This window comes from Micromys minutus (genome assembly GCF_963924665.1).
Source record: "Micromys minutus genome assembly, chromosome: 29".
NCBI lineage: Eukaryota > Metazoa > Chordata > Mammalia > Rodentia > Muridae > Micromys > Micromys minutus.
In genome coordinates, this window is record NC_137964.1 from 12,101,172 (window position 1) to 12,113,711 (window position 12,540).

The following is a 12,540-nucleotide window of genomic DNA, read 5'->3' on the forward strand; positions in this document are numbered from 1 at the left end:
TCTTTGTGAGCCAATGGAATAGGCAGGAGGCCGGGTGGCATTGGGGCGTGGCTCTGAAGGCTCCAGCAACCAGAGGCCGTCCCAAATCGAGCCAATCAGAGAGAGGAGGTGGGGGGAGACTAGCCAATCAGCGTGCAGAACAAGCCGAGGAAGGGGGCGGCGGAGTCTGTGGCAGTCGTGGTCGGAGCTGCAGGAGCTGGTGTCAGGGTTGCCCAGCGTGCGAAGGCGGCGGAGGCGGGAAAGGCAGAGAGCGATTAAAGGGGAGCGACCGCTGACTTGCAGAGAAACCTGGAGGAGAGATGGTGATGGCGGCTAAGAAGGGCCCGGGCCCGGGTGGCGGGGTCGCGGGGAGCAAAGCGGAGGCTGAAGCGGCTTCGGAGGTGTGGTGTCGCCGAGTGCGGGAGCTGGGCGGCTGCAGCCAGGCCGGGAACCGCCACTGTTTCGAGTGCGCCCAGCGCGGGGTCACGTATGTGGACATCACCGTGGGCAGCTTCGTCTGCACCACCTGCTCCGGCCTCCTGTGAGTGGATCGGGGTGCGGGGGAGACTGGGTTTGGGGTGAGGCGAATCTGCAGGAGGTCGAGGCGATCCGGGAGGTCAGAGGGGTAGCCCCGGCATTGGATGTGGAGGTAGAAGGTCGCCTGCTGCAGAGGTGTGTCGTGGGGGAGAGGGAAAAGGCGCAGGGGGGACAGAAGATGAGACTGGAGTCGCGCTGCGGAGGGAAGGGTGGGGGCTGTAGAAGGACACGAGGAGAGGATTGGAGAAACTCCCCGAGGGAGGCGAAGGCGAATTGCAGGTGGGGAGAGGGAAAGTGTGGAGAATTGAAAGGAGCTGGGGTGGGGTGGGGGAGGGACTTAAAGGGCCAGAAATTGACATAGACCTTTAAAGGGAACTTTAGCTGGGGTTGCATTGTGTCTTAGTTGGTAGAGAGCTTGCCTAGCACGCTCGGTGTCCCGAGTTTCCATCCACATCACTGCTTAAAACCCGAGGAGTGTGGTGCACGCCTGTAATCCCAGCACTGAGGGTCAGGTGGATCAGGAGTTCAAGGCCAACCTGTGCTACTTGAGACCCTCGCAGCTCTACCAGAAGGAGGAGAGCGGAGGGGCGGGGGTGGAGGGAGAAGGGAAAGAAATAGGGAAGTCGAGCCTAAGACAAAAGTACCCTGTTCCGGCTTGCGTGCTCCAGCTGAACGAAGTAGAAGGGAATGGAAAATGCTCGGCGCATTAGCCAGGCCGGCAGCCTAGAGTGGCAGGTATAAAGCCAAGGATCAGGTGCAGATCCTAATCTTTTCGGGCTCTGGAATGCTAGCTAGAGGGTAGGCTTACGAAATGTACTAAGGGCAGAGAGCCAAAGGGTTATCCTGGCGGACAGCTTAACTTTCCCGAAGAGGTGAGGATCAGAACGGGATATTCTTTTCTTTTTCCCTTTGCGTCTCCCGCCCCCGTTAAAGTTACATTTGATTTCTGTAGTTTGTGCTGCAGGGGCGTGTAGGACACATGGCTTGTGTGTGGACATCAGAGGATAACGTGTGGGAAGCAGCAATTTCCTTCCCCTACGAGGGTCAACAAATCTGGGGAGGGGGCAGAGACTTGGCTGTAAAATCCACAATGCTACTTTCAGCCCGGACCCGATTTATTTGTGACCTAGTCACTTCTGAGCAACACCCCAGATTTCTGGTTATTTAGTGAGCTCCCCCTCCTTAGGAATTACTTGACTAACATCAGATATGAGATCTTTGGTTTTCTTAGGGACTCATTTTGCCTGGTTTTCTACTATGTTGCTATTTTATTTAATTAGTAAGGAGAGCTTTTCTGTTCTTATATGCATACCAGCCTGGGAAAAAAAGAAAAAGAAAAAGAAAAAAAAAACCAAGGAGTATTGTTCTGATGTGACAGATGGGAAATCAAAAGCAGAAAGAGGTTTAGTAATTTACCCAGTGCCATATGGAGGATTCTGTTTCCAGCGTTTGTCATTTAGAATGAGTTATGATTGTGGGGAGACCAGAAATGAGGATCCCGGTGTCCTAGGAGACAGTTTGGAACTGTGTCTCTACTACAATGTCACCCTCTTTTTAAAATGTCTGTGGTTTTGCTGCTGCTGTTTGAGACAGGGTCTCCTGTAGTCCAAGATAGCCTTGACTATGTAGCTAAGGGTGGCCTTAAACTTCCTGAGCGCTAGGATTACAGGTGTGCACCACTAGCCTGCTTTGTGAGGTGCTGGGGTGGGGGGAACCCAGGCTTTTAGGAATGCTAGGGGTGCACTTTAAGCTGTCGCCCCAGCCCTCCCATGTTCTCAGCCTCCCTTCTATATTGTGAGATTGAAAGTGATTTTGGTCGGAGTAGAAACCATTGTGGCTGGACATGGGCCACCATGTACATGATCTCAATACCGGGGAGACTGAGGCAGGACAGTGGTGAGTTCGAGGCTGGCCTGGATTATTTGGCTAAACCACATACACACCCATGCAAGGCACAGGTGTCAGCGTATGCTTGAGGGATGGCTCAGTGATAAAGTACTTGCCGTGAACTTGTGAGAACTTGAGCTCAGATTCACAGAACCCAGGTAAACGGCAGGAGAACCAGGCGGCTTGCTTGTGATCCTAGCACTTGAGGGGCGCTGGCTCAGAAGGGAGACCCCACCTCAGTATATAAGGTGGAGAGCAATCGAGGAAAGCACCCAGTGCCAGCCGGCCTCTGCGTTCACATACACTCACACACATGTGAACATATGTACACATGGATATCCCTGTATATGTAGCATATAATAACAAGAAAATCGTACAGCTTGAAATGGCATGAAGGGGGAAGTCAGTATTGTTTCTGATACTTGGGTTTGAACTCAGGGTCTTGAACATGATGGCAAGTCCTGTACTACTGAGCCACGCCTCCCCCCCCCCCCCCCCCGTCTGGAAAATCAAATTATGGCGTCTGGATAGAAGTGAAGAGGAGCCCTAATGATCTCTCAGAGTGGGGCCCTAGGAGGGGAAACTGTCAGGAAAGCTATTCATGGCAATGGCATGAAAGATAATGAACTTAGGGAGGCTGGGGCTGGAGAGATGGCTCAGCAGTTAAAAGTACTTCTCGCTTTTGCTGAAGACCCAGGTTCAGTTCCCAGCACCCACAAGGCAGCCTGCAACCGTCTGTTAACTCCTGGTCAAAGGGAATCAACCTCCTCCTCTGGCCTGCAAAAACACGAGGCATACACGTGTCGCACAAACATACATATGGACAAAACACTCATGCATGTAACCTGAAAATAAACAAATTCAACCTAAACAGTAGCAATAAAACCAGACCCCAGTGGGTAGTAATAAAGACCAAACAAAATGCAGCCTTTTTAAGGTCGCCTTCAGCTACTTAGTGAGTTTGGGGTCAGCCTGTGATGTAGGAGACCTTGTTTTTAAAAATAGAGATGGAGTGAGGGACATGATCAGTTGGTAAAAGTACCTGCCTTCAAGCCTGATGACCTGAGTTCAGTTCCCACCAGGTGGAAGGGAAGAGTCGATTCCCCAAGCTGTTCTCTGACGGCTACGTACAGGCTGCCTCACAAGTGTATACACACGGACAGTAAATAAATGTAATTAGGAAAAAAATTGGTGGGGGCCAAGGTCTTACTATACAGCCTGGGCTAGAACTGGCCATGTAGACCAGGGTGGCCTCAAACTTAGTGGCCTGATGCCCTCTGCCTCCCAAGTGCGGGATAGAAGGCGGGCTCTACCATGCTGAGCTTTTAGAAACCATTTTTTAAAGGTTTTGATAAGATAAAGGCTCTGCATAAGCAGGAAGTGCTGACATTGTTACCGCTTCCTAGATTTGGTTTCAAGTATCCCGTGACAGCCCTCGTCCTCTATAATGAATATCCCACGACCGGAACCGAAGGGAGGACGGGGGATCTAGGCCATGTCAGAAAGAAACCTGATTTCTTCTGCTGGAAAAGTTCACCATATCCGTGAGCAATTTGTAGAACCGTAGACCTCTCCCTCGGGGTCACTGTCACAGTTATGGTGTCAGGAATGAAAAGGCACACCCTCTGCGCTGTGGTCACGGGTGCTTGCTTGAGTCCCTAGACCTGTGTGATCTTCATGGGAGCATTGCGGCACACACACACACACACACACACACACACACACAAACGAATGACTAAAGGCTGGAGGATAACTCAGTATTTGATAGTTTTTGCAAAGGACCAACCAGCACCCACATTGTAGCTCACAACAACCTGTAACTACAGTTCTAGGAGATCCAATGCCCTCTTCTGGCTTCTGAGGACACATCAGACAAACGTGTGGGTACAGGTACACACACTCAAGCACATAAGAACACACATGAAAAGAATTTTTTTTAATTTTAAACCAAAGATGAATGTAATTTTTTTAATCATTGACTCCTATGACTTAGGCAAACACTTGGTAGGGGTTGTTAAGGTGTAGCGGAAACGTGGTAAAAGGAAAAACTCCTTCAAGAGACTCCAAGAAGGCTAGCGTTGCTGGGGGTATATGTATCTCAGACTGGATGACCAGCTGCTGAGCATTGTCTGTTCCCAGGGGGTTAAGTAAGAGAACTCAACCTGCAATGTCTAGATGGCTCAGTGGGTAACGGGCTTGCTGCCAAGGCCTGAGTTCAATACCCAGGACCCACTTGGTGGACGGAAACAAACTGATTCCAAAAGGTTGTCCTCTGACCCCCATACTTCTGCAGTGTCTTTGAGCAGACACTCACAGAGCAATAAATAAATTATCAGACTGAATTTTCTCAAAGTCCGTAAAGTCGATCGCCCATACATTAGGATCTTGTGGAGATGGTTAGGGAGAAACTGTCGTAAGCCAACAGCCCGCATATTTATTTGGGTGGTTGGCAGATTTCGGCAGAATAACTGAAGCCCCAGCCACTCCCTTGGGCAATGGAGATACTGCAGTAATAGCCACGAGCTTGCCTCCGCGGGGCCTACCCATGTATAAGTAGTGGTGTGTTGCGTGTAGTGAGTCTCATCAGGTGCAGCAGAGCCCCGTATGTTATGTGACTGAATGAGCACATATTAAGGGTGATGTCAAGGAGACACCTGGAGAGACTGCTCAGCTGCCAAACGCACTTGCCTCGACTTACTCTGTTTCCCGTTGCTATGGTAAAACACAAAAGTAACTCGCGTATGGTATATTTGACTTACGTGTTCCAATCACAGCTCCTCATGAAGGGAAGTCGAGGCAGGAATGGAAGCAGAGGCCATGGAGGAGTGCTGTTGACTAGCTTGCTCTCCATGGGTTGCTCAGCCACCTTCCTTATGCAATCCTGGACCACTTGCTGTGGGATGCAACACCCACGGTGGGCGGGGCCTTCCCATGTCAATCATTAATCAAGAAACGCTCCCACAGAGGATTACCTACAGGCCAGTCTGATGGAGGCAATTCCTTAGTTGACTTTCTCTCTTCCCAGAAGATGCTAGCCATGTCAAGTGCACCCACAAAGCAGGAGGACCTGAGTTCAGATCCCCAGGGTCTATTGGGCATGGTGGTGCACGCCTTTGGTCCCAGCGCTGAGGAGGCTGAGGCAGTTGGATCTCTATAAGTTCCAGGCCAGCCTGGTCTACATAGGGTGTACCAGGCCAAGCGGGGCTAGGGATGGTTCCATGGGTGTCTGTATTTCCAGTGCTGGGGCAGGGAGGTGGGGGTGGAAAGAGGGCAGGGGGAGTGCAGGGGGGTGGAGAGAGAGGAGGGAGGCTGCTGGTTCCAGTGAAACACCTCGTCTCTAGGGAACAAGGAGAGCTTGATAGAGCAGCACTCCCAACGCCCGCCTCTGACCTCTGTAAATGTGTTCACGTGCACTACACACAGCATAAATTAAACGTTTAAAAACGCAGTCTTTGTTAAAATGAAGAGCGTTGTTGTTGTTGTTGTTGTTGTTGTATGATGTCTTCTTTTCCCGGCTGTCCAGAAACTCACTCTGTAGACCAGGCTGGCCTCAAACTCAGAGATCCACCTGCCTCTGCTTCGACATCTCCACCCAGCTAAGAAGAGCATATATTGTTATTTTATTGTATGTATAGGTGTTTGCCCTCCATGCACGTCTGTGTACCATGCACACTATGGCCCCGAGAGACCAGAGAAGGGCCTCAGGCCCAGTGGAACTGAAGCTACAGAGGGTTGTGAGCTCCACATAAATACTGGGAATCAAATCTGTGTCCTGTGGGAGAACAGCCAGTGCTCTTAACTGCAGAGCCGTCCGCTATTTTGTTTTCCCTTTGGGACAGTTTTACGTAGCCCAGGCTGGCCCCAGACTAGCTATGTAGCCAAAGGAGGCCTTGAATTTCTAATCTTCCTGTCTCTACCTCTCAGCTGCTGGGATTACACACTGCATTACTGTTCCCATTTCACAAGGATTGAACTTAAGGCTTCTTGCACACTAGGAGATAACCCTCCCAACAAAGCTACATCCCCAACCCTCTGAGGAGCAGACTGAAGGGAAGTTTTCGAATACCATCTTGAGCACCCTAGTCCAAGAAAGGAAACAGCAGGATACACCATATCAAAGGCCATTTAACTGTGTTCTAAACATGGCTGCCTTTTAGAGAGGGGGGTCTTCTGGGGAAGCTGAATTTTCTAAGGTCTGGAGAAGAAAAAATATCACATTTGATTTATTTATTTTTATATATAGTGTGTGTGTGTGCATGTATGTGTATGTGTGTATGTATGTGTGTATACATGTATGTGTATGTGTGTGTGTGTGTATGTATGTGTATGTGTGTATGTATGTGTGTATACATGTATGTGTATGTGTGTGTGTATGTATGTGTATGTGTGTATGTATGTGTGTATACATGTATGTGTATGTGTGTGTGTGTGTGTATGTATGTGTATGTGCATGCATACACCATGGTGCCCATGTGGGGGTCAAGACAGCTTGATAGAAGTCATTTTCTCCCTGCTCCATGTGGGTCCCTGAGTTCATACTTAATGTCAGGTATCTTTCTTTACCCTCTGAGCCATCTCATTGGCCAGAATTCTACATTTCACATTAGCACACAGGCATCCTAAACTTTCCCCTACATGTATGAGTTCATATGTCCTCCCTCCATCCTCCCTCTTTCTTTGCAAGACAGGGTTTCTCTGGAACTTGCTCTCTAGACCAGGGTGGCCTTGAACTCACAGAGATTCACCTGCCCCTGCCTCCTGAGTGCTGGGACTTACACTTTCTTATCTAACGAGGTCTTTTCTCAACTGTATCAATAGCATGGGGCATGTCCGTGTGAGGGCCTCAGGCTGGCTGCTGGTTCACGTCATTTCTTAATTCACATGTGTTTGTGTGTGGGCTGCCACAAATGTAGCTGACAGTTTGATCTTGCTTGATCATTTTGTCTTCTTCGGATTCCTAACTTCTTCCTTTCTCTGCCAGTGTTAGGATTTGAGCCCCAGGCCTCATACAGATGAGGCAAGTACTCTACCATGAGCTAGACCCCAGCCCCTCATACCTAATTTCTTTAATCAGGATTTAGATGCTTTGGCTGTCCCCCAGCATACACATGCAACTTTTGATGTTTTTGAATAACCTGTATTTACTTGTGTGCATGTGTGTGTATGTGTGTATGTATGTGTGTATACATGTATGTGTGTATATGTGTGTGTGTGTGTGTGTGCAGAGAGGTCAGAGTTCAGCTTGTAGGCATTGGATCCGCAGGAGCTAATTCAGGTCATCGGGCTTGGCAGCAAGCACCTTTCCCTTGACCTGCCAAGCCATCTCACAAGCCCTTGTATTGTTTTTCAGACGGGGTCTTGTGTAGCCCAGGCTAGCCTCCACCCTCACCCCCTTACATAACCAAGGCTGGCTTTCTACCTCACGGTTGCTGGGTTTACTGGCCTGGCAATGGTTTCAGACTGGCCTCCTCCAACTCCCTATGTATTGTGTGGTTATAACTCTGACTGTCCTACAGGATGATAAACCTGCCTTTTGATACTTAAAGTGAGGTGAAATTTGTTACTAAAAAGCATCTGTTGGGTTGGTATGGCGGCATGCACATGTGAACTAGGACTCCTGAGGCTTAGGCAGTTCAAGGACAGTCTCTAAATGTGTGTGTGTGTGTGTATATATATATATATATGTATATATATACACACACATACATATACTTATATATGCATACAATCATGGGGGTCAGGAGGTAACCTTGTGCATCAGGTGCCACCCATCTTGGGTTTTTGGGGGTGGGGTCTCTATACTGGCCGGGAACCTACCCATGAAGCGAGGCTGCCATTGAGCATGTAACTGGGAGTCATCTGTCCCCATCTCCCTGTTGCTGAGATTACAGTGGCATGCCACCACGTCCTGCTTTCTTCATGTGGATTCTGGGGATCGAACTCGGGTCCTTGTGCTTGCTCAGCAAACACTGTACAGACCGAGCCTTTCCCCTGACTCCTTAAATGTGCTTTCTTGAAAGCCCCTGTGGGATAAACCACCATGTAGAGGGAGAAATGCTACATTTCTGGTTTGTTCACTAAAGCAAGCCAGGCTTCTGTGCCCTGGCTGTCAGGGCCCCGTTTAATGCTTCAGAATTGAAAAATGGGCAGCTTTTATTTCTACTTTTCTCTGACCATGGCAGGCAGACTTAACTAGGGAAGTTCTCCAGGCAGGTGTCGACAGAGATGTGTACTGGCAGCTCTTCCTTTGAAACCAGCCCCCACATTACATGTGCCTCAGTTTCCCTGCCTGACTCGATAGAAGTGGTTCTTGGTGAAGCCCTCTATCAAGGAGGAAGGAAGGTGTAACCTACTGTCTGCCCTATAATTCAGTACTTTTCCATCTGTGTGAATTGGAAAGTACACATGTACCTTGCCCTGTTTATTTCCTTTGTTCCCTCCTCTCCTCCCCCCATCTCTCATGGGTACCTTTACTGGGCAGAGGTAGATGGCACAATTTCATTTACTTTATTAATTTAGCCTTACGTACATGGGTGTGCATGGGGGTGCACGGGTGTGCATGGGGGTGTGGCTGTGTGCTCATGGTGTTCCTCAGGCATTCTCTACCTGGTGGGTGTTTTGTTTTGGAGACACTGTTTTTCTGTGTAGCTCTGGCTGTCCTGGAACTAGCTCTGCAGACCAGGCTAGCCTCCAACTCAGAGATCCATGTCCCTTCCTCTGTCTCCTGAGTGCTGGGATTCAAGGCGTGTGCACCATCATGCCTGGAAGCCTGACTTTTGGACATCAAACTCTGGTCTTCATGCTTCTTAAAGTAATCAATCACTTTGCCATCCCAAAAGCCGCTGATTTATTTATATTAGATGTCCACGAACAACTTAAAGCCTCTAAGGAGTCTGGAGAGATGGCTCAATGGTTAAGAGGACTGGCTGGCTACTCTTCCCGAGGTCCTGAGTTCAATTCCCAGCAGCCACATGGTGGCTCACAACCATCTGTAATGGGATATGATGCCCTCTTCTGGTGTGTCTGAAGACAGCCACAGTGTACTCACATACATGAAATCTAAAAGTGAAATAAAGGATGAAGAAGGTGAAAAGAAGCCAGGCATGGTGACATAGGACTGAAATCCTAACACAGAGACTGGATAAACTCAAGGCTAGCCTGGGTTACCTAGAGCCAATCTCAAAAAGCAAATGAAAGGCTAGTAAGAATGCTCATGAGGTCCTGCCACCAAGCCTGAGGACCTGAGTTTAATCCCTTGTCTCTCTAAGGTGGAAGGAGACTCTCTAGAGGTGACCTCTGACCTCCACAAGCACTCTGACACATGTGCCCCCCTCCCCCGAGACACACAGATAACAAGGGAGCCTGTGAGGTGGGCCAGTGTGCAAAAGTGCTTGCTAATAAATGTGATTTTTTTTTTTAAGCAGAACAAAGAAAAACATGGAGCTGGGGGTGATGGCACACCCCGTGATCCTGGCACTTAGGAGGTGGGAAAAAGGAACAGGTGATAAACAGAAACAAGGAGGGGAAATGTTGAGGGCTCAGGGTGGCAGGGAGAGGAGCCAGCAGGCCTGTCAGGTGCACGCTGGGCTCTGCACAATGGGAGTGCTGTTTATCTTCACAGCTGAGTAAGGAGTGGAGCAGAATTTATGTCAGAGTTTGTGAAGTCAGTGAAGCTGACCGTGGAGCGGGGTGACTTGGGAACCTTCCTCATGGACACCTTCCTCAGGACGGTTGGGACCCCAAGCAAAGAAGCCAGCTCAGTGGGTAAAGGTGCCGGCCCCCAAGCCTGACAACCTGAGTTCAATTCCCAGGACATTCAGAGAGAAGTGACCCCTGCCTGCTGTCCCCTGACCTCCGCATGTACGCTAATGGCACACACTACCCGAATTGATGGAAAAGATTTGTTTGTCTGTTGGCTGTCTGTCCCTTGATCACAGGGAGCAGAGTACAGCTTGCAGGAAAGAAACCCAAATCCAGGCTGTATGATTCCGAACACAAGCCTTCAGAGGAAAGGACTTCCCGAGTTTGGATTTGGCACTGTTGAGAGGGCTTAGCTGCTGGGTGGAACTGGGTTTTTTCCACTGTTGACCTGACAGAACCTTCTTATCTCAGCCTCTCAGCGGGTTTGAGGATTCCATGGATCAAGATAGAAGCAAAAATATATAGACCAGCTTGACGGTAGCAAGGTGGAGGTACTGGTGTGTTTAATAAAATCAAAAGAGAGGAGAGAGGAGCAGCGAGAGGCTTGGGAAGACTGGTTGTCTGTACATGCAAGAAGTAGCCTTTTCAGAAGACTTCAGAGCATTTAGACTGCTATTAGGGGGGTTGGGGGGGGGAGAAAGAGATAGAGAGGGGGAGGGAGGGTTGGAGGGAAGGAGAGATTAAAGTAGGGGCTGGGGATGAAGCTCAGTTGGTAGGATGCTTGGTAGGATGTGTGCTAGCATGCAGGAAGCCCGGAGGTTGGTCACGGGCCACCAAAGGTACACCAGTATAATTCCAGCATCGGGGAAGTGGAGGCAGAAGAGCCTAGCACCATCCTGTGCTATAGAACAAGCTCAAGGTCTAGCCTAGGCTACACATTTCAGAGAGAAGTAGGGAGAGCATTGAATGTAGATGAATAACGCTGGCTTAGGGTTTAAGCCATAGTAATCAATTTGCTCTCTCTTGCTTCCTCCTGGGGCTTCAGAGATGCTCAGTAGGTAAGAGCTCTGAGTTCGGATCCCCAACACCCATGTAAAAAAGCTAGGAGGCAGGGGGATTGCTGGGATTTGCTGGCTGCCAGCCTCGCTCCAAGTTCAGCCTTGGGAATAAGGCAGCAAGTGACAGACCAAGACACTAATGTCTTTCTCTTGCCTCCCCACAGGCTTACACGCGTGCACACGCCACACATGCATGAATAAACTGACTTAAGTTCATTTAGCATGATTGCCCTATTCAGGCTGGGCAAGTAAATTTAATCTCTGAGTTCATCTGGCATGGGTTTGCCACCACACAAGGGCAGTAACTCCTTCTCATTTGGGGGTGTTGTGGGAAAGTTTGTTGGGGACACTGGGTGTGAGCCAGAGGGTTGGGTCTGTTTCATTCCAGGCCAGTGAGTCACATCTGGCCCATCACATGACCCTGGAACTCACATGACCCTGGACTAGACCCAGCTAAATGCAAAACACCTAGGCCATGCTCAGTGGCTGGCAGGAGAGGTTTCTACATCTGTGTTCCTAGCCGGCAGTAGCCTCCATATGATTCAGAGAGACAGCGTCTGACTCATAGGCCCTACAAGTAGGTCCTCTTCCCGGGCTGCAGCCTCCTTGTGGAGTGTTTTCCCTGCCCCCCCCAGACTGACTGTGGTTATTCATAATCCAGTCCCCAGACATCAAGGTCAGAACTGTGCTCTCTGTCCTGAGCTACAGAGACATCCTGTTCCCTTCAGATACGTTCAGGCCCCATGTTTTCCAATCACTTCCCAGCCTTCCTTCATCCTCCCTTCCCAAAACGCCTCTCCTGTCCAGGAGCAGGCTGATGGTTTTGGTCCATGCCTGCCTGAGTGACCCCTCCCTCTCCTTCCCTTCCCCCCCACCCCCACAAGGAAGCGCCTCTTGTGTTTACAACTGCTAACAGTTCCTGGATGTCCTTTTCAGGAAATGTCAGTGACCTTCTTGTGATAGGTTTAGAATCTGTTTTTCTAATGTAAACATAATAAATTTCACTGTTCCCATGACCAGTTCTCTTCCTTCCCCCACTGCTAACATCCTGAAATCGTTCTCTCTAATCCTTCAGGTGTCTGACTGGATGTCTTCTTGAGTCCCCACCCTTTGTGTGTGTGTGTGTGTGTGTGTGTGTGTGTGTGTGTGTGTGTGTGTGTGCGCGCGCGCGCATGCGCCTGCATGTCCTATGCATGATGCCCCAGGGTTTAACTCCTTCCACTGCACAACGAAGCACGTGGTGGTCTCCAACACTTACAACCCCAGCACTTGGGAAGGGGAATCAGAGGGGTTTGAGAGATCAAGGTCATCCTCTGCCACATAGCGAGTTCAAGGCCAACCTGGACTAGATAAGAGGAGGAAGCAGGCTGGCTCAGGTTAAAAACCAAACCAAGTTTTAGTGAGCAAGCGCTCAGAGTTAGGCTGCGGGGAAACCTGA

The 12,540-nt window shown here is 49.6% G+C and overlaps 1 protein-coding gene across 2 annotated transcripts in view; it reads left to right on the top strand.

The window, feature by feature from the left end:
* The first annotated feature begins 216 nt into the window (after positions 1-216).
* Positions 217-12,540, top strand: part of AGFG2 (ArfGAP with FG repeats 2) — a 32,305-nt gene continuing 19,981 nt past the window's right edge. For both annotated transcript variants that reach the window (XM_080940410.1, XM_080940411.1), the window contains exon 1: positions 217-520. In XM_080940410.1, coding sequence (XP_080796536.1) covers positions 300-520 — 221 coding nt within the window. In that variant the 5' untranslated portion in view covers positions 217-299. The remainder of the gene's footprint in view (positions 521-12,540) is intronic.